The following is a 22,537-nucleotide window of genomic DNA, read 5'->3' as shown; positions in this document are numbered from 1 at the left end:
TGGAAAATATGTGAGCAGAAGTGAAGCGTACTCTAAGGGAAAGTTGGCCTGAGGCAGATCCACCAAGAACTCAGGATGACCTGTGGCATCTTGTTTCCGAAGCATGGCTGGAGGTAGGGGAAGGAGATAGATTTGTCACCCATGTAATAGATTCCATGCCCAGAAGAATGGAGCGTGTAATAAATTCAGAAGGGCCTTGGACACAATATTAATGACCCCGCCTTAACTCCCGAAAACAGCCCTTTTCAGGGCTACCTAAACGCTTCTGAAAATATTTCTAGAAGTAAACCACTCCTTGTATCCGATTTCTGTGCAATCCTACTAACAAAAGAATGATAATTAGCTGTAGGCTTTGAACTCAAGACCTCTTCAATGGCAAGTCCGTACTCTACCAGTGAGCTAACATGAACACGCAAACCTAACCTGAAGAAACACGACTTTCAATTTCTGGTATTCGATGACAATGATGCTCATATACTTTGCAAATGTTGTATTCAACTTGGGATATTCTGCAACACACACACACACATAAACAAAGCGAAAGAGAGAGAGAGAGAGAGAGAGAGAGAGAGAGAGAGAGATGAATACACAAAAGCATATTCAACGTATTCGAATGAGACTCTAAGTAACGACATTCCGTTCTAAAGAGAATTTGTGTTTCTTCCCGTGACGTTAAGGGGATCGGGAAAAGCTATGTGTCTTGAAGCAGGATACGACTTTGGATACTCTGTTTATACACTTTCTATATCCGTAGGAATATACTGTATTTCACGAATATAAATAACATACTGTAATGAGAATATTGAGAAGTTAAATCTGTATGACAAATAGCTGCAAATAAATACACTACATAACTTATTTATTGCTATTAAACGATTTTCCTAACTTGTATTTAACATTCTCATATATAATAACGACCTACTGTGAAAATTATCTCAGATGTTATATTTTAAACATAATAATTACTATGTTCTGCAATTATTATGTTATATATAAACAACTTATGTATTTTAATGTAATTATTTTATATAATTTTTCATGCATTGCGGAAAATATAATTTTAAAAAAAGTATTGACCCAGATAGTATTCGAACTCACAACCTTATGATTTGAAATCCGACAGCTTACCAATGAGCTAACACAAGGACTTCTAGAACTAAGCTTTTAGCGATGTATAACGGATCTCAAGATAATTATGACATTCATATCCATGACAAACGCTGTTTCTGTTCTACTTTGACTTTTATTTTAGTACTCAGGCGATAATTATGTTCTATTTCTTAACTTTGAGCATTCTTTTACATATGGAAAGATTCTTTGACGTATTTAAATGCTCCATTACGTATAGAGAGCTCAATGACAAACAAGCATGTGCAAGGTTTCGAAACATTGTATCATTAAGTATTTCAATCAATGTTGCTTTTTTAAACACTTGGTAACAAGTCTTATTATATTTAAAAGAAGAAAAACACATCTGCAAACTTTTTCCCGATTGCAAAGGCTGGCTTGGAGGTTCGAACCTGGCTTACTTTTTCCCGAAGATACCCGAAGCTGGACTTAGAAAATTTTTGCCTCAAAACACCAATAAAGAATGCGCTCAACCTTTTTGAGACAAGGTGTACCTGTTTTAGTGTGTAACACAATATTTTTACTGAAGTGCCACTGAATTAAAGATACCTGACTAGTAGCTAGTTGCTGCTCCCTTATCCTTGATAACGGCTGCCAAAGAAAGAGGCACAAATTCAATAATTCTGCGGAAGTGGTCCTGAGGTATGGCCTGCCAAACAACTTCCCATAAATCAGTTGTTAAGGACACCGATGGTAGATGATATCCTTGCATACTTTTTCTTTTCTTAACTATCCCAGACAAGTTCAATGAGACTTAACTCCAGGCTTCTCGGTGGCCGTTTCGACGGGGAGAAGTCAGTGAAATCATCCTCAAATCTGGTGGCAGTCAACCGGGATTTGTAACAAGAACTTTTGTCCTGCTATTACATGCCACCTCCATCTGGATGCAGGAAGGAGCATGAAGGGAGCAAGTGATCGACCAACAGTTGTACGGATGTCCATGTAGTGGGGTTGCGTGGTACGTGTACCAAAAATGTCAAACATTGCTAAAAGGAAACACCTTATGCCATCACGGAGCAGCTTTGACCTTGTGCAGTTCCGACCTAGCAATTCATGCCTTTATGGATTCGTAACCTATCACCCACGTGATGCGATTAGAATCGAGGTTCATCACTCCATGCTGTTATCTTCCAATGCCGTTGCTCCAGTCACGGTGTACTCTGGCACATGCAAGGCGTTGGTTTCGATGGTATTTAGTGAGAAGGAAGTACTCTCGTGAATTGTCGACTTCTGAAGTCCACACGGTGAAGCGACTGGACCCACATTTGGCTTGGTGGTGACCTCGGCTAATGTTTGGTGGTACTGGCTATGTACGAGACAGCTGAGTCTTCAAAGATCACGATTATTGACGACTGCTTGTCCATTGCAGTTTACCTAAGCACTCTTCATTTTACCGCTCTCCGTGTACTTTTACCGTACTCTTGATGCTGTGAGACGAGGAGACTCCGTTTCTCGCAAGATTTCTGAAATTGAATGTCACTACATGAAGTACTTATTATTTGTCCTCGATCGAAGGCATCTAAATTCCGCGTTTTACAGTCTAAAAGACACACAGATATATAACAACATTCGCACATTTGCAGCAATCAAGTTGCATCACCTGTGCATAATGCGGTCTAATTAAGTGATACTTCAGTATATACATGTATATATATATATGGTGGCCAAAAAATAACTAGGTATTGAAAAACTTGTAAATGCTGCAATATTGATTGTTATTTATTAGGAAAACCTTCGTTAGATAATAAAACAAAAGAATGTTAAATGTCAACAAAGACACCTATAACTTAAAAAAAAAAAAAAAAGACTAAAGGTACAATTGATATTTCTCTGAAGGAAGTTAGTTGGAATGTCGTAATTAAGCTCTTGAATCTGTGCCTCCAATCCATCCGTTGTGCGAGGTTTGGGTGCGTACACATCTTTCTTAGTGTAGTCTCACAAGAGAAATCACACGGAATGAGATCTGGACTTCTTGCTGGACATTCGTGAGATCCAGCGCAGCGGTCTGAGCTCTCATAAAAAAACTTTGTGCATGTTTATTTACATTGCGCGTGCTTCTGCCAACGGTCAACGGATCAACTAAGTAAAGTAAGCAAAGTGAAATGTTAATACTTACTTTATATTACGGTACTATTGCCAACATGAAATCAGTGTGATTTGATTTTCAGTTTAGCGTACCTTTCAGCAGCGAAGCTATGAGACGGGATCTACTGATTAACGTGGAATCCGAACCACATGAGCTCCCGCCGGGAATCGAACCCAGGTCTCTACGCCAAAGGCGGGTACACTACACGAAATCAGTGGCTAGCGTACGTGCCTTTGGCGTGGGAGACCCGGGTTCTATTCCCGGCGGGAGCTCATGTGGTTCGTATTCCACGTTAATCAGTAGGTCCACGACTCACACAGCCTCGCTGCTGAAAGGAATGTTAAACTCAAAATCAACTGAACTCAACGCCACATTAAATCAGTAGTAATATAATTTTTATAGGGCCACCTAGTTATTTTTAAACCACCCGGTGTATATAAAACTGGTCATCATTTTACCACTCAACCTGGCATTCATCATTTATTCAATATACACAAGACACGAGATACCATGTGTTTAGTAGAAAAAAAGAGATACACAGATATCATACAAACAGTAGGTATCCAAAGAGTCCACCCTTATTCTTAAGTGTACAGTTAATATATAATTCTCTTCATGTCTGCTATATGAGAATTCTATCAGTATACACAACATTTGATATACTCCGGATGAATAAATTTACTAGTGGTAAATCAGATGATCTTGGGGATCACGAACGCTTTGAAATCATCACTCATTTCTTCAAGAAACTACATTATATTATGAAATGTATGACATGTTGCCCCGTCTTGTTGCAGGTAACAATATTTTTCTGATTCGAAGTGCAAAAAATTACTAGGCTTTTCAGAATCGTGTAAAAAGTAAATAAATAAAAATAAAATAATCTTCATCGTGAAAATGCATACCATCATTCCGGCGTTGGTGATGGTGCCATGGCGTTTCGTATGGTACTTATTGGTTTTCAGTTGACTAATATGTGTTATTTTGACTATTGATGTATCCAGCAATGTGAAAATACGCCTCTTCACTTAAGAAACGTTTATCTGACAGGCCTGTTCCGTGACGTCAGTCACTTACGGTAAGAAATTCGTTTGAGTTTTCAGTTCTTTTGAGTTTTCATACCAGTGGATTCGGTATGCACTGAGATAATTTCTTTATCACCTTTGTGCATTTCTGTACAATATCTGTTATGACGCCAGTGTACGCGAGATCTTACATGCTAAGTTGGGTTCTGTTATGGTGGTTCCCGTACTTCCTGTAGCTTTATGTTCGTTATCATATGGGAGCTCTTCGCCTTCTCAGCAACACTCTCTGTTTCTCGAAAACTGCTGATTATTCTCATAATTGTGATATATAAGAGCATAGGCAAGTCAGGATCCTTATGATAAAATAACGCCTGCAAGTGTGCATATGAATGTCTCTATAGGCTTCCACGAGAAACACCCGTTGTGCTGTTCAAAGGGACATTCATTGTATTAGCAGTAATATGCTTTCTAACAAATAGAGAATTTCGGCACACAAGTGATCACACATGTACGCTTCCTATCTCGAGAGCATTCTAATAGTTTATACCGACGTGTCAAACACACCTCTTTACAATAAACAAATGTATTCTCCTAATACATAGAATGCCAGTTTGTGTAATAAAATGATCACCCGGTGTTGTGATTTTTAAATACATGTGTTAGGCCAGAGAGAAGGTGTATATGCATTCGAATAAATACGCGAGTTAAACATACTTCTTCTTTTATTCTCTGGAAAGTTTTTTTCTTCACTCATAGTACAATAATTAAAATCAAATAATGTTAATAAACTAACTATAAAAAAAAAATATATCAGTGATACATTCAGTCTGTTTCTCATATGTGTACCTTTACTACTATTTTTATATAAATTTATATATTTTTTAAATAACTATATCTCAAAGTTTCGTTATAGACTATAGGTCTTTTTCACAGATAATAACAAAATGAGCGGTCAGATTGCTCTTGGAGCTACAAAACGACGAGGTTTGCCTGCCCCAGCCTCTGCATCTAGCACGAGTACGCATCCAACAACTGTGTCTCCCGATCTAGCAAGTTTATTTGAGTGCCCAGTTTGTTTTGATTATGTTCTTCCACCTATTCTTCAGTGTCAGAGTGGGCATCTTGTGTGCTCCAGCTGCAGACCAAAGTTGACCTGTTGCCCAACATGCAGGGGTCCCTTAGGTATGTAGTTATTATTTTCTGGCAGGTTCCATGGTCGCTCAGTGGTAAGGCTTCTGTGTATAGACGAATATTTGAAGCAAAATAAGAAGAAATTTGTAAGAAGTGCAAGAACTAGTTTTTTTGAAAATGTGAAATTCGTAAAAAAAATACCGGAAGTTTTCAAATTTTTCACTTACTTAAAGCATAAATCTTAAGATCTTTCAATTACAGCTTGACAGGTCTTTTAGTTAATTTGTGTTAACAGCTATAAAACCAGGTGTTGAGTAAGTGAGAAGGCGTATCGTGAGGTTGCTGAGCTGCAGAGTTATAACAATACTTAAAAATTGTTCTTATAACTAAATTCGATATGAGTTTAGTTTTAGAACAAACAACTTGAATTCTTGTATCCTTTAATTTTTAATTTATCATATAAGTGAATTAGTGTTTATTATTATTTGTTTGTTCATTTATTTTTATTCATGTTAATCAGTTGTCTACAACAGTGAAAAAGGACAAAATATTTCTTCCACATCTAGGTTAACTTCTGTAACTTAACCGTTAGACGATTTTTTTTAGGGGAACAATACAATTTAAGAAATAAGAGCACCAAAGCTTCGGGATCAAGTGGAATTTGACTTTGTATTAAATTTGGTGCTGTTTGTTATTTTAGTTACTACAGAGGTTATAAATTATACATATGTAAAAGAAAAGAAGCAGAAAGATATGAATATTTTAGTTGGTTATAATCTTAACATTATTTTGTTTACATCGTTAAATTGAGAAAATAAGAAAATGAATATAAGGTAAGAATATAAGTAATCTTCTGATAGTACTAAGTAAATGTAAGAAAGATGTAAATTTGCTATAAAGTGTCGTAGCTTGTGTCTCAATGTAAGTAACTAACTCTATGGCCTATGGAATCCGGAGATTCAATGCCGCATTCCCAAAAGCCCTCCATTGACTTTTATCCTTAGCTAACTGGATCCAGTTTCTACTTTGTATTCCTATTTCTGCGAAATCTATCTTAATACTGTCCTCCCATCTGCGCCTAGGTCTTCCTAATGGTCTTTTTCCGATTGGATTTCCAGTTAAAACTGAAAACGTTTCTGCTTTCTTTTATTCTGGCTACATGACCTGTTCACCTAAGCCTCCTAGACTTGACGACCCTAACAATGTTTGTTAAACGTTATAAATCATGTAGTTCCTTGTTATGAAGTTTCTGCCATTCCCCATTCCCGTTTCTCTTGGGTCCGAATTTTCGTCTTAGGATTTTGGTCTCATATATTTTCAGTTTACGTTCTTTCCTCAGAATAAATGACCATGTTTCGCAGATATACAGAACAACAGGTATGATTATTGTTTCATATATTTTAAGCTTCAAATTCCTCGACAGAATTCGCAACGACAAAAGATTTTGAACTGAATAGTAAGACGAATTCCCTGCTTTTGGTCGACATTTAATTCCTTCGTGAATATGGTTTTGGTCTCTTAATATTAATCCTAGATATTTGAAAGTATCCACTTTATCGAAAGTATTATTTGATATTTTAACGCATCCACAAGTTGCAGTATTACGAGTTCGACGAACTTCCATGTATTTAGTTTTCTCTGCATTTACTTGTAAACCCTGCCCCTGCAAGCGTTTGATAAGACCTTTTGCATTTCTTTCTATTGTTCTTCTATCATCCCCTATCAGATTGACATCATCAGCATACGCCATAAACTAGTGAATACCATTCAGGTCTAGACTATGTCAGGTCTAGGTTGCTATCTTTGAGTTTCCTTATAACGGGCTCCAGGACAAAGTTAAATAATAATGACGGCAACACATCTCCTTGTTTCAGGCCATTCTCGATGTGGAAGATCGTGGACAAGAATTTTCTACCCTCATTTTATTTTGGGATTCATTTAAACATATCTTAATTAATCTAACTAGCTTTTTTGGTATTCCAAATTCTTTAAGAATGTTGTACAATGTTCTGAATGTAAGTAACATACTAAAAATACAAATTCATTATTTTTACCTTCCGTTATTGTATTTAATCCTCGCACGGAGAAATCCCAATCTTGTTATGTAAACGTTAAAGTGTGCTACCTATGTCACCCTCATCTCTTACATTTTGACTTCTTTCGTCAGAAAGAAAAAGTGAGAAAATAACTGTATAAATATGTTTGGACATTGCGGAGGCAGAACTTTAATACTATTACTAAAATGTATTATAGTTGCACGGTTACATAAATGAGCTTAAGCTTTGTTCAACTCCAAAGTTCCTGTTCGAAGAAATCGTAGTTACACAGCATTAGAACTCCAACTTACAGGACGTACGCGTCTTTGGCGTGGGAGACCCGGATTCGATTCCCAGCTGAGCTCATGTAGTTCGGATTCCATGTTAATCAGTAGGTCCCGTCTCATATAGCCTCGCTACTGAAAGGGACGTTAAACTCAAAATCAAATCAAATCCAATTTACAGGAGACTACTACTCGTCACGACGCATATGTTACGTTTACTGTGTGGTAGGTTAGGTATCGAAGTAACGTGTAGTATAAGAGATTAGCACTGGTGTTGTTAAATGGTGAATGTGCAGAAGTGTTGCCACTTCTAAAGTTCCAGCCCTCGTATATATTTGATATGGAATATATGGGGCAGTAGGTTTCTTTAGTTAAGGTTTCTGCGGCCTTGAGTAGTTCAACAGAAATCTAGTTGGAAAGCTCTGCTTCAGAAACGTGTTAATTTTAATAGTTGATTTAGTCCGTCTGGAGGATAGTTCCCTAACCTATTGTTCTGCATTGTGTACTTCACTATTCTTTTCCTCGCTTTCCATGTGTATAGTTAACAGGTTATTAGAATATCACTTCCGTCTATCTAGATTTCCGATTACCTGGAATGCTTCTGTGTGCATAAATTCGTTATATATTTTCTGTTTTCTCCCCCCCTACGCAGTCGTATCATTCATATATTGTGTCTTCTTTACCCTAAAAGTACGAGAACTTCTCGGTTACTATTTTCATATTTTTCCTTGTATACAGTGTTCGAATTCTGAAACCATTGTAATTTATCATCTTCCGTTGTTCATTCATGTGTTTATACTGCTTATTGAACCAGTGTTACGCTTCTTATCCTTGACATATTCAGTACTTTACTCCCTTGTTATTTTTCACAGTATCACTGATCTTTTCACACGTTTTGTGCCGCCGGTGTTAGTTTCATTATCTTTATTTTCGTTCACCCTACGCTCTTCAACACCATTATGAGTACTAATTTGATGTTCCTTTTGATTGTGCGAATTTAGTTTTATAAAATCGAATTTGTTTCCTTTAAGGTTTCTGCGTTCGCCTCTATCCTGCTATATCTTGGTTTAGTTTCCAGACTGTGATTTGAGTTGCAATCTGCCTCTTTATACAATCGACATATAAGATGTTGGTATGTTTCCTTTGATCTACCAAAACATGTTCAATTTGACATATTGTGCTGCCGCTGCGAGAATTCCATGTATATTTGTGAATGCTTTAGGGTTGGGAGTACATATACTTAGTTATTTTACATTTTTTTAAGTGGAAAAAAAATCATGGTATTGCTTCCCGTCGTTGAACAGATCATTTTTCTCTTCCTATCTTATTATTGAAATCGCCTATAATTGTGTCTAGTTTGGAAAGTGGTCGAAGATACGCCTTAGAAAGTGTCTTTAATGCAAAATTTATGTATGGTTATGACAGAGAGCATGCCAGCACTCCTTTAGTTTGTTGTACGATATTCTGTTTTAAGTTTGACTGCAGTAAATGCTGGTAAGAAATATTTTTAACGAAGAATCCTGTTCCTGAGCTGTGTGTATCGGTTTCTTCGTACAGAAACGTGACGATGTCTGTCGTTTTGAAAGCTGTCACTTTCGATTTACTCATTTCGTGAACTGCGAATTTTTTTTTCCTACTTTTCACTTAGTACGTGATGTTTTCTCGACTTGTACATGTTCCACTGCTCTAAATAAACAAAATAAAGCATTAAACGGTTATATTACCTACTACAAAATACATCTTTCTTCTTTAATAATTAAAAAAAAATCTTCAGTAAAACATTAGGTAACTTAAGTGTCTCACGTTATTGGAAAACAAGTTGAATTTTGAATTGCTTCAAGATACAACGTGGAGGAGTTCACATACATTGGTAAATAACAGGGAGCTTAATAATCGGTAACTTTAACCTGAAAGTAGGAAAGCCTAAAAATATTAACACTAAAAAATAGCGGTTTGAGGGAAACAAAATTATTACAATAAATCAAAACCTGAATAATTCACTCCTTTCACTTGGCCGTGCGAGGGTTAAAATGTATGGGTGAAAATCGTTGTTGTATAATGTTCTTTTTTGTGACTTTGAAAATGGCGCTTATTAGTGTTTTTTAGTTGCAAGTATAGTATATATTGTCGTATCAAAGTACATTAATGAACGTTATCTTGTCATATTTAAGGTCGTGAGTTCATACAGGCTTGTTGGTGGCCCTCTAGTGTGTGCCTGAGGTGTCTCAGAACACTTCACTTACGTTTGTTTCTACTATATCATTGTACCAATCATTCTATCACCGCCGTTAATTTAAATTCATAGGTTACGTTAGTGCACAAGACAAACACAATATTATTTAATATTTTACTTTTGGCTTGCTTTCAATAAAGTGGACGAAATGAATGAAGTTCTGCGACCTTTACCTTAATTACATGACGTAGATCTCTCGTCCATGCAGTGCTCAAAATGGAAGTATGACTCAACAATAATTTTGTTAGACATAGTTCTTTGTGGACGATTCTCTTAGAAACTCAGTAGGAACTCCGTCATGGTCACATGGTTAGCATATGTGCTTTCGGCGTCGGAAATCCGGGTTCGATTCCGGTAGACCATATGGTTCGGTTCCCACGTTAAGCTGTAGGCCCACATTTCATATAGCCATGTTGCTAAACGGGTTGCTAAATTCCAAATTAACCAACAAACTAACTTCGTAGAAATCAATTCATAGGATCAGCTTTGTTAAATTTATTGCAAAAAATGTTTGGATAATTTAGTTCATTTGCTTTTCTTTATTGACTATTGCATAATTGAATTTCACTTAACTGTGCTACTCCAGAAAATTTCTTGATGATATGTAGAGTCTTGTGTATTAGTCTGTATTTGCGACTAAATTGTTTCTGTCGATGTAAAAATGTATAAATTCAAGTCCAGATTTCTGAGCGTAAACTGTGGAAAATAAAGTGCAATATTTAGTCCAAATTCTTTCGCCTTCAAGCCCAGATGAACACATGCCCACATTGTAAAATATTAACGTACGTTTTATAGTTTTTAGAACGTCGTAATGCTTGAACGATAGAATTAGATCATGTATGTTCTTCCCGTAGGAAACATTCGGAATCTTGCCATGGAGAAGGTGGCAAGCACAGTCATGTTTCCATGTAAATATTCAACTTCTGGGTGCTCAATTTCGTTGCTGCACACTGAAAAGGCTGAACACGAAGAAGCTTGTGAATACAGGCCTTATTCTTGCCCATGCCCTGGGGCATCTTGCAAGTGGCAGGGATCATTGGAACAAGTGATGCCTCACTTGATGATGAGTCACAAGTCCATTACTACTCTTCAAGGTATTTATTTTTTCTGTAATTTTGTCACGTATTGAGAGGGCTACGAAAGTTGTATAAACACTCATAAAAGTATAATTTTAACTTTTTTTTTTTTTTTTTTCAAATTCGTATAGTATGCGCCAAAACTTGATTCAATATGAGAAAATATTTAATAGTAATTTGATGCAGTAGGTAGAATTCAGTTCTTTTCATAAACATTGAAAATCATTATATCAGTGCTTCAATAACTTTTGATATTTGCTAACCGGTATAAAATAAGAAAAAATTTGAAGATATAAAAGAGAAAATCAAGCTACTTTTTCTAATTTTCTATTTACTTATATTTGCCAATGCCTTAGCCGCATTATCAGCGAAGTCAAGCAATGCTGGTCTAGCCAGAAAAAAGATGACCTAATCTTCCTAATTGCACCGTCCACCCATCGTCGTGAGTACAATTGGGAAGCTACTTGAAAGAAATAACTAGTGACTTCCGGTTTAGAAACCCACCATTAATGGAGAGAGAAGCTGATGTGCTGACCACACGCTGCGGATGCTGTAGGAAGTGAGCGTGGTTGTCGAAATCGGAGCCCGTCACAACATTTGGTGACTTACTTACCAAAGGAGTGGTCGAGTGTTTTTTACACCGCGCTTTGCGCCAAATTGGTTCCGAATTTTCTAGGCATGTCAGGATATTGTAGACGGTGTCAGTTCTTGCACTTAACAGAATTTAAGTGAGGGCACCTAGTGGGTCTGTAAGAGGCTTAATGGTCGCTAGATAGAATGGAAAAACACAATGCATGTGAAGTGTTCGCTGTGCATTACTGTTATTGCAATTGGTCCTAGGAAAGATAAACACGCACAATGGCCCTGTTTCGAACTGCAGCAGCGTACAGAACTACGCCTGGTCCATATCAGTTGACACTGTGGATCGCACGGTGGTCCCATCACAGATTAGGACTAATGTTGCAGTCGGCGTGTCACTGGGGACTTTGACAACAGTTTGTTGGACGTAAGACTGGGATCACTGTGCTGCTCTGCAGACCCTGACAACTCGCCTCCGTGTAGTTCATGTCCAGTGCGCCACGAGAGAAGCAATTGGAAGGATAAACGACACGTCATTGTGTTTTGTGGTGGAAACCAGTTCTTCCTCGGCGCTGGTGATAGTCGCCTCTTCTTGTATCATTGACTGGGTAATCGGGAACTACGGTAGTGTATGTGGCACACAGAATCAATGTCAGGCATCATAGTGTAGCCTAAAGTGTTAGTTTACTTATCTAGTTTTAACAGGGAGCATTGACCAATGCCGCGTACGTCCAGAACATAATCCAAGCCATACTGTTGTCCCTTCTACACCATCAGTCCCATCACAGTGCCCGACCACATGGCGCTCATATTAACTAGTTTGCTTTAAAAATACTCCCTTGGCCTTCAAGGTCACCAGTGTTGTCCCATCGAACGTATGTGGTACTCGATCGGATGGCGTCTGGTCCGGTCTGCAACTCTAGCGACAAATTTTCATCAACTGCTTCACTCAGTGAAAAAAGAATAGAACGCTATTTATGATGATGTCTGACATCACTACGACTGTCTTAATTGAGAAGCTGGAGGAAATCACTTTGCGTATTGATGTAAACTTTTGATATAATTTCATTTACGTGGGACCATAATTGTCTAAATGGTGATATTACATTTTATACTGATATGTTGGTTATAGGCGCTTAAGATCGTGGGTGCCTATCGTAGATAGGATGGTAATATATTCTCTCAGCACTTTGAGTTACTTGGAAGAATGTTAAGGAAGGGAACCCAAAAGATGTAGTCGAAGGTACTGTTGTGATGATTCATGACTATGTGTTATAGGGCTTTACGTAAGGATTTCATCACGCCAGTAGTGTCGGTGTTTGTTCGTACGGGTCGAGATAAGAGTTGGACTTTCACTAGAATAAAGTAAAATAAAATAAAATAAAATAAAGACATTAGAAAAAACTTTGCTTAAAGGAGCAGTTCGACTTAGAAATGCTTTACAAATTATTTCCATTTGTAGAGTTGAAAATTCTAAAACTAATGGTGTTTGTTTGATCGCGATACGTTCAGTCGTTAGCGAGTAACAGAGGAAGAAAGATTTTGTGATGATGTCATTCGTGGTCAAGGAGCGAGAGCAGGCTTCCATACACAGTGCCAAGCATTTCGTTTGGGAGAGGTGTGGTGGCACGTTTTAAAGTGCGATTTCCTTTTACAGAACTGATTGCAAAGACTTAGAAATGTCATCTGCATGTAGAAAATGATAATATCTGATGGTGGGCTTCACAAAAGTTTTTATAATATTATAAAACGTAGTATTTCCTACGAAGTATAAGTTCAGCTTTTTCACAAAAAGAACTGAAATTTCGAAACCAATATCATGTAAATAAATGGCGGACTAGGCTGTTAATAATATATATGTATGTAACATATATGTTTCTATAATTATACAGAAATATATGGAAGTAAGATGTAATATTGAGCCACCGTGCCCCTCGAAATACGCATTTTAATCAAAATAACATGATTAAGACCCATTTCGAGATAGGTGATGACTATGCAAGAAATAATTTGAAACGGTTCAGCCATTTTTCTGTGATTCGATCACAAACAAGATCACTTCCATTCTTGTATAATAATAAGTTACGGTTCATTTTCGTACGATCCAACTGAAAGTTACTCTAGTAGAAAGTATATAGAAATATACGAATGTAACAATGAAATATTGTATTGTCACCTGTCTCTATGCTAAATTCCATCATTTTGTGTCGTCCAGAAATGAGTAAAATTAAGGTTACAAAATGAAATACGGTCCACGAAAAGTCATTATTAGTTATATAAACACAAATATATAGAAATATATAAAAGTTACAATCGAATATTGTGTTGCCACCGAACTTCTGTTGCTGTTCCAAATTTCAACATTTTATGACAACGAGAGACGAGTTAAATCAAGGTGGCAAGATTTCTTTTCTCGGTTGAACCATTGTGAATTAAAGAAAAACATGTAATAAAAACCGGTTGGTGGGAGCATGTATAGAAGTAAATAAAGCTGGAAGACGTGCATATACCGCAGTAGAGGAAAGTGTGCGTTATGTTTGTGATGGATGTTGTTGGAAGATCAAACTGCTGTCGAATATAGGACAAGTTTGCGTGTGAGTTTCTGGCATTTCTTCAGTGGAAGGACTGGATGCTTCAAGTGACCAGGTGAAGGTTGTGGACCTTTGGTAAATTATTCAGAAGGAATTACTATTCAAGAGTATTTTGAAATGTTGAGAGATAAGATGGAACAGATGGGGGTTTCCTGAATGGTCATCGCATAGCGTAGGGAACGTTAGACGTGGTGAGGGTTGAATCTGTTGAAATAAGAGGTATTGCATAATTTTGATTCACATTTAAGTCAGTATCGATACGTCCACTCTCAAGTCTCATGTCCACATTAAGGAAGGTGATTGTGTGGATGGAGAAGGACCAGGTGAATTTCACTGACGCTTCTTCAATGTCTTCATTCCTATTTTTATCCCCTGGCCTTTACCATTTGTAATACTTACATTGCTGTACTCAAGTGTATTTCCCATACACTTATTTCCATTTTTTTTAAAATATCATTTTACATAAATGCTTTCTTCAGGCTGTGTGGTAATTCCTTATATATGAGAGATTTCCAATGTATTTTCTTTCCTTATGTAATCTCTCAATAAAATTGTTTACAATTGAGGAGTTTGATGTAATAAGGGCGTAAGCGAGTTTACGCTTTTTTTTTTTTTTTTTTTTTTGCATCAAACACACAAATGGCTTTTATCATGCTTGTTTAACCTCCTGGTAACATTTCAATTCAATATCAGAGTAAAATACTGTATATTACATAGTTTTATGTAAGAAAAAACACTACTTAAATTTTCAACATCGTTTCTCTCCAACTGCATGTGTCAGACTTACACACTTATTACATCAAACTCCTCGATTTCAGATTTGAAGGTGCTTTCTCTCCCCTGAAACCTGATACAAAAACGATCGAATTAATTCCATCATACATTTAATAACGCTATTTAGTAGTCACTGATCATATTGTGTGTAGATAATACCAAATTTGTGTATGATAGGAAGTTGTATTTCTTTTCTTACTAGGCGAAGATATCGTGTTCTTAGCAACCGATATCAATTTACCAGGAGCTGTTGATTGGGTTATGATGCAGTCTTGTTTCGGACATCATTTCATGCTTGTGTTAGAGAAACAGGAGAAGTACGATGGCCATCAGCAGTTTTTCGCAATAGTGCAGCTGATTGGTTCTAGGAAACAAGCAGAGAGTTTTGCATATAGGTATAGTTATTATTATTATTATCATTGTTTCACTTTTATATATGTAGATGGTTGGAAATTTTGTGATAAGGACTGGTAAAATATTCATAACAAATAACAAATAATGCGTGTTGATGGTAGTTGTACATAAGTATTCTCTGAGGTAAGTTACTTGCAGATGTCAGGTAGATGGTAGAATAATACCAGTTTTCAACTAGATGGGAATTTAATCAAAGTAACACATTGATAAGTCAATCGAATCTACCCATTTTCCCCAACGAGATATAAATTATCCGTCTGCATCAAACTTTTTGAGGTGAGAATTCTAGGGAAGTATTTTCAGCTTCAGCTAAATTGTAGATTGTCCGCTACCTTCCTCAGAGTGAAGCTTTTGAGATGTTTGGGTAAGTGATCAGCTGAGCAGAAACCTGATGGATACTGGTTGATTCGTTCGTATTCAAGTTTGTTCAGTCTCATCAGGAATCAATGTTTTGATGAGTATGTATTCAGAACATAAATCACATTTAATTGGTCAACGCTGAAAAGTTACATTGCAATTGGCGATCAGTTTCTCGGATTTTAGGGTAGTAAGCAGAGAACCGAAAACTGTGTAAAGTGGCGGGAATGGTTTCGAAAATTTTGAATGATGAGTCCATGGTTGAACGTTGAATCTGGATATAACTTTTATATTTCCTGAAAGGGTTTGTCGAGCAAGTTCCAAAACACGTTTCAATTCCTTGCCCGGAAGTGACCCCATGCCTTCAGGGTTGGAAATGTGTAGAACAACTTGACCTATATATCAAGGTGCTCGCATGACTAGTAGATTAACAATATAATAACCCGAAGAGGTGGGGTCACTTCCGGGCAAGGAATTGAAACCTGTTTTGGAAGTTGCTCGATAAACCATCTCAGGAAATATATAGGCCATCCCCAGATTCAAGGTTCAAATTTGGACTCGTCCCTGGTAAGTCGAGTCTGTTATCATTTTAAAAGGCTATAGTAAAATAAACATTTAGTGTAACACCGAGATCAATGTGTTGTTCTGTTCAAAATTGCAATAAGAGCTCACTCGAGGCTAAGCTGCTATCGTGGGACGTAAAACTAGAACTCAAAAAAAAAAAAAAAATAAATAAATAAATAAATAAAAATAAAAAAAAAAGAATAAAAATAAATTGAAACGTATTTCCACAAATATAGTACCGAAATTCAGTATGAAGAATGTAATTCTAAAGTTTTCCTGCGGTCTACTACATTATTTTATTTATTTATTTTTTTAAGTTCAAGTTATGAATTCAGATACATAGAAAAGGATTAAACTTTATTTCTCTGAAGTACATAATATATAAAGGGCCTATCTGGTTGCGATGATGTGAACAGACTTTGGGAGAGATGGCTACAATTCAACTCAAATTAAGAAGAGACTATGTAGATTCTATATTCCAAAAGCAAATTGCCCTAAAATGGATGGAGCCTAGTCAAACAACACAAAACATTAATGTCAAGGGAAAATCAATGAGAAACAGAATTCCTCCCATTATCTCAAAAACTAAAAGAGGGAGATGGATGAAATTCAGGTTAAATATAGAAGATATTATGTAGATTCTATATTCCAAAACAAATTGTTCTAAAATGGATGGAACATAGTAAAAAATCACGAAACATGAACATGAAGGTCAATGGAAAATCAATGCGAAAAGTGAAGTCGTCCACATATCTCAAAACTATAATAAGGAGATAGCTAATTAAAAGCTTGTTGCGAATACATAATGAAGGTCTTAAAAACGATGTATAACACATAAGGTAAATATGGATAGGATATTGTCAAAAGTCAGGTTGTTTGAGTAAAATCAATAATAAAGTATATGCATCTTCATCAAATTACTTAGGGAGCCCTACGCGGATAATACGTGCTTGAAATATTTCGCATCGAAATTTGCAATCTCCAGACTTATTTAACACGGAACGTGACTTTTAAGCTGATAACGTGACTCAGTCTGGTCCTTATGGCAAACAGGATATACCCTTTCTAATGAATATTTTCACATGTCTGTGTAAGTGAGCGATAATGAATAGTAGTAATTAATAAACTAGATAAAATATTAATCATGTGTTTTTTTGCATAAATCGTCAGAACTAAATTCATGTATCCATTAAACGTTAGATTGTACGAAGTAAATATTCACTGTTCGTACCTTAAGTTATTTTCAGACATATTTTGAAACTTCGCATTTGTTTATTTTTAGATTAGAACTCAATGGTCACAGGAGGCGATTAACCTGGGAAGCCACTCCTCGGTCTATCCATGAGGGAGTCTCGTCGGCTATATTAAATTCTGATTGCCTGGTATTTGATACAAGCCACGCTCAGTTATTTGCAGATAATGGAAACCTTGGTATTAATGTTACGATCTCTACAGTGTAGGACAACAAGAATGATTGTGTTGTTGACGATTACTTACTTGTAAACGTGCGAATTTTTGTATAAGGATGACTGAGAATCTTGGACTTGTTGTTTTGTACTGTTTCAAGACTTCTGATAAATCGTATTATAGCGAAGTTATGTATAAAAGTATAAAAAAGGAACTGACGTGGTGATTAAACACGTGTCGTATAATGAAAGAAACATCGAATACCTAGTTAAAGACATGTCTATAGTAGAGTGAGAGAATGTAATATACTTTTATTTATACAACTCGTTTGTAGTATAATTTTTCATTTAAAAAACAAAAACAAAAAACAAACAAACGAAAAAGTATTTTTGAATTAATGTTGTCAGTGTATATCAGAACTTTTTAAATACTACATCCTGCTACACCCAGTCTGCTCATGTAGCCACATAAAACGTATTTATTGTATAGAGGAGTGAAATCTCAGTGTAACCGACTGGTAGTTTTCAATGTACATCGGGCCATAGATGTATGTGAACAGAGGAATATGCAGTGCGTCAAAAGGACCAGTTCTCGGTTGCACATTTTTTTTTTTTTTTCTTCAAGATATTTATCAAATTTTGCGTTTTCTTAATAAATGTCTCATAAATATATATATACACATTGTTCAGCAAATTTGATATAGCGTGAATCCGAAATCTCTTTTGTTGTTGTTAAGTTCAGTGCAATGGAATAGAAGAAATTTACTTGTATGTAAGTACTGGCATGCAACACATCAATTTGGTGAAAATTAGCCATTACTTAACCAAGCTTGAACTTTTAAGTAAAATTAACTATGGCATAATTACAAAGTAGCGAGAAGATTTGCTATTTTCGCAGTTGTAAAGGTTCAGAAATGAAGCTTTGTGGTATTTTATGTTCTTTTACAACAGGGTGCTTAAGAGAGGGTTACAGAATTCTTGAACAACAGTTATGCAGTCGAAATTAATAGTAATGTACAGATAAAGATCGTTATGGAGACATCAGTTGGAAAAATTTCTAACTTCGTAAAGATAATAATATCTTAAGCACAGATATTAATATAATGCCAAAGATTAGACGTGTTTAGAAAATCAATATGAAAAAGAAAAAAAAATTGAATCGTGTCAAAAAAAATATTTTAGTTTAATTCTTCAGCTTTTGTTAACATCGAATTCAGTTTGAAGGATAGCATTTTTTTTTTTTTTTTACCACAAGATTGCAGTTATCTTAGAAAATTGACAACTCAGGAACATTTTTTTTTTTTAATTCGTATGTCCTTTGCAAATTGCCTACAAATGTACGGTAAACGCAGTCTTAAAACAGACCTACTGATTTTTGTATGTTCATTACGACTTGGTAGAATTGTTTCAAAAGTATGTAAAATGGATTTAAAACCCTGTCTTTGAACACGCAAAATATTTGGAAAATGTTGAAGGGAAATAGTGCCAATGTAAAAATACCCGTTTCTTGAAGTTAGGAAAACAATTAATTCCTGTATAGAAAGTCTACACACAAGGGATTGAATTCATGTTAGATTTTAATTGATATAGTTTATTTGTGTACTCAAAACAAATTCTATTTTGAGCGTGTCTGTGATTTATGTACATCACTTCGAGAGCTCGTAAGGTTCAGCCAGAAATGCATATAGGCAACAGTTTCTATAAATCTACCTGTGGGTGCCATGTAATAAGTAATAAACATAGTAGTATATATATACACACACAAAGCATGTGTGAATGTGTGTTGTGTGAATGTTCTGTTCAATAAGATTCTCCTGTAGTTTTCCTTGTTTTTCTTGATTAAAATATGTGTATTTTGAAATAAATTTAATAGTACATTTATTTCAGAAAAGAAGAGACTCCCTCTAGTATGATGTTACTTTATAGTACAGACATTAATACTACCTTTAGTGTTAATGATGCTGTTCAGTGATATGTATTGCTGCGTCAGTGATATTTAAGACTTTTTTTCTTTCTTTTCTGCTGCGATAATATATATGAGTTATAATAGATGTGATTCATTTTCTTCGACAGATGGTCAAGGATTTCTTTCTTGTCATGTTCTGTTTAGCTAGATCATATCTTTGATTTTAAGATAGAAAAACTCACTTGATATATTATTTCGTAGTGTTTTACTGAGCAAGAAACAACAGTCACACTCTTACGATGTTGGTAATACTAATAATAGTTTTTAGGTATTATTGTTTTCCATACTAGACTTTCATTTCCTTTGTGGGAGTTTCAACTCTGAATTAGTTTGTAACTGTATTTCACAGTTCTTTGAGTATGTGCTTTTAGGTATGTGTCTGCGTGTATGCGAAAGAAAACCGAAACTACCTTCAAAAAATAGAAAACAAACCATGGCATGCTATTCATGTGTATATTTCAAATTTCAATTTAATATCTTTGCGTGTATTGATGTACACCGTCAGTTTTTTTTTTTTTCTATTCTTTTTCGTTTTACAAATAATTCTTTTACTTTAAAAAAAAAAGTTGAATTTTCATGCCAAGGATTTGGTAATATCAATTCAAAAATGTGAGGGTAAGTTTCGAAAGTAAGACGAAATAGTATTTTAATATACAATCTTTATTTTCAATAAAACACACATTTACAGCGTTTATATGGTATTGTGTGCTACCAACTAATATAACAGTATTATAATATAGGAACAAATAAGTATACTTATGTTTAAAAAAAAATTAAAAAAACGGATAATTACTATGTTTCCGTTGTTAATATGCAAACTATCCACAGTTATAAAGTTACAGAAATGAATCTTTGCGGTATTTTATGTTTTACAATAGCGTGGTTAAGAAAGGGTTACAGAATGAATGAACAGAGGGTACACAATCGAAATTATTTGATAATATATAGATAATATTCGCTTGGACACATCAGGTGGAAAAAAAAATAACTTCGTAAAAGTAATATTATGTTAAGCAGAGATATTAATATTATGCCAAAGATTAGAGGTATTTAGGAAAATAAATAAAAAGAATTTTTACAAACAAGAAAAAAGTAAAAAAAAAAATATTTTAGTTTAATTCTTCAGTTTCTGTTAACATCTAATTCAGCACAATTTTTATCACAAAAATTGCAGTATCTTAGAAATTCGACATAATCAGGATTTCTTTTTTTTTTTCTTTTTTTTTTTTTTTAATTCGTACCTCCTCTGCATTTGCCTACAAATATACGGTACAACGTAGTGTTAAAAACAGTGTACGGTACAACGTAGTGTAAACAGTCCCTTCTGATTTTTGTATGTTCATTAGTATTTGTTAGAATTGTTTCAAAAGTATGTAAAATAAGATGTAAAGCCCTGTCTTTTAACATTCAGAATACATGGAAAATGTTGAAGAAAAATCGTGCCAATGTAAAAATACCCTTTTCTTGAAGTTAGAAAAACAAATTCCTGTATAGAAAATTATTTAAAACAAATTCTGACATGGCTATTTTTAGCGTGTCTGTAATTTTTGTACATCACTTCGAGAGCTCGTAAGGTTCAGCCAGAAATGCATATAGGCAACAATTTCTATAAATCTACCTGTGGGTGCCATGTAATAAGTAATAAACATAGTAGTATATATGCACATAAAGCATGTGTGAATGTGTGTTAGTGCTCATGTGTGTGATGTGTGAATGTTCTATTCAGTCAGATTCTCTTTTAGTTTTCCTTACTTTTCGTGATAAAAATATGTGTATTTTGAAATAAATTTAATAGTACATTTATTTCAGAAAAGAGGAGACTCCCTCTAGTATGATGTTACTTTATAGTACAGATATTAATACTACCTTTAGTGTTAATGATGCTTTTCAGTTATATATATTGATGCGTCAGTGATATTTAAGACTTTTTTAATTTCTTTTCTGCTGCGATAATATATATGAGTTATAATAGATGTGATTTATTTTCTTCGACAGATGGTCAAGGATTTGTCTTTCTTGTCATGTTCTGTTTAGCTAGATCATATCTTTGATTTTAAGATAGAAAAACTCACTTGATATATTATTTCGTAGTGTCGTACTGAGCAAGAAACAACAGTCACACTTACGATGTTGGTAATACTAATAATAGTTTTTAGGTATTATTGTTTTCCATACTAGACTTTCATTTTCTTTGTGGGAGTTTCAACTCTGAATTAGTTTGTAACTGTATTTCACAGTTCTTTGAGTATGTGTCTGCGTGTATACGAAAGAAAAGCAAAACTGCCTTTAAAAAATATGAGGAAACAAACCATGGCATGCTATTCATGTGTGTGTGGATTTGCCTTTGTATGGATGTGTGTGTATTTCAAATTTCAGTTTAATGTCTTTACGTGTATTGATGTACACCGTCAGTTTTTTTTTTCCTTCCTTTCTTTTTCGTTTCACAAATAGTTCTTTTACTTAAGAAAGTTGAATTTTCATGCCAAGGATTTGGTAATATCTTTTCAAAAATGTAAAGTTAAGGTTTAAAAGCAAGACGAAATTGTATTTTAATGTACAATCTTTATTTTCAATAAAACACACATTACAGCGTTTAAACATTGGTATAGTTTTATCTTTTACCAGCTTATCTGAACAGTTATAATAGTAGGAACAAATGAGTATATATGTGTAAAGAATTAGATAATTACTATATGTTTCTGTTGTTAATACGCAAACTATCCGCGATGTAACAGGAGATTGAATGCTAAATTTACGCTTCCTAAGCAAGTAGCCGAAACCAGTTTATTACTACCTTTTTATTAACCTTTTCAGGACGAACGGCTCAACCCTTGAGCCAGCAATTCAAACCTCTCTAGCTCAGCTCCTAATTAACCTAGAGATATGA

The 22,537-nt window shown here is 35.1% G+C and overlaps 1 protein-coding gene across 4 annotated transcripts in view; it reads left to right on the top strand.

Annotated features, from left to right (window-relative positions):
* LOC145688390 (E3 ubiquitin-protein ligase SIAH1A-like) overlaps positions 1–22,120 on the top strand; it is a 78,989-nt gene extending 56,869 nt beyond the window's left edge. For all 4 annotated transcript variants that reach the window (XM_081762563.1, XM_081762562.1, XM_081762560.1 and 1 more), the window contains 4 exons: positions 5,173–5,421; positions 10,778–11,017; positions 15,146–15,338; positions 17,561–22,120. In XM_081762563.1, the coding sequence (XP_081618689.1) occupies positions 5,184–5,421; positions 10,778–11,017; positions 15,146–15,338; positions 17,561–17,738 (849 nt within the window). In that variant the 5' untranslated portion in view covers positions 5,173–5,183 and the 3' untranslated portion in view covers positions 17,739–22,120. The remainder of the gene's footprint in view (positions 1–5,172; positions 5,422–10,777; positions 11,018–15,145; positions 15,339–17,560) is intronic.
* The last annotated feature ends 417 nt before the right edge of the window (positions 22,121–22,537 follow it).

This window comes from Thermobia domestica, chromosome 6 (assembly GCF_964235325.1).
Source record: "Thermobia domestica chromosome 6, izTheDome1.hap1.1, whole genome shotgun sequence".
Taxonomy (NCBI): Eukaryota; Metazoa; Arthropoda; class Insecta; order Zygentoma; family Lepismatidae; genus Thermobia; species Thermobia domestica.
Note: the sequence above shows the minus strand (reverse complement) of the source record. Positions and strands in the feature narration are given on the sequence as shown.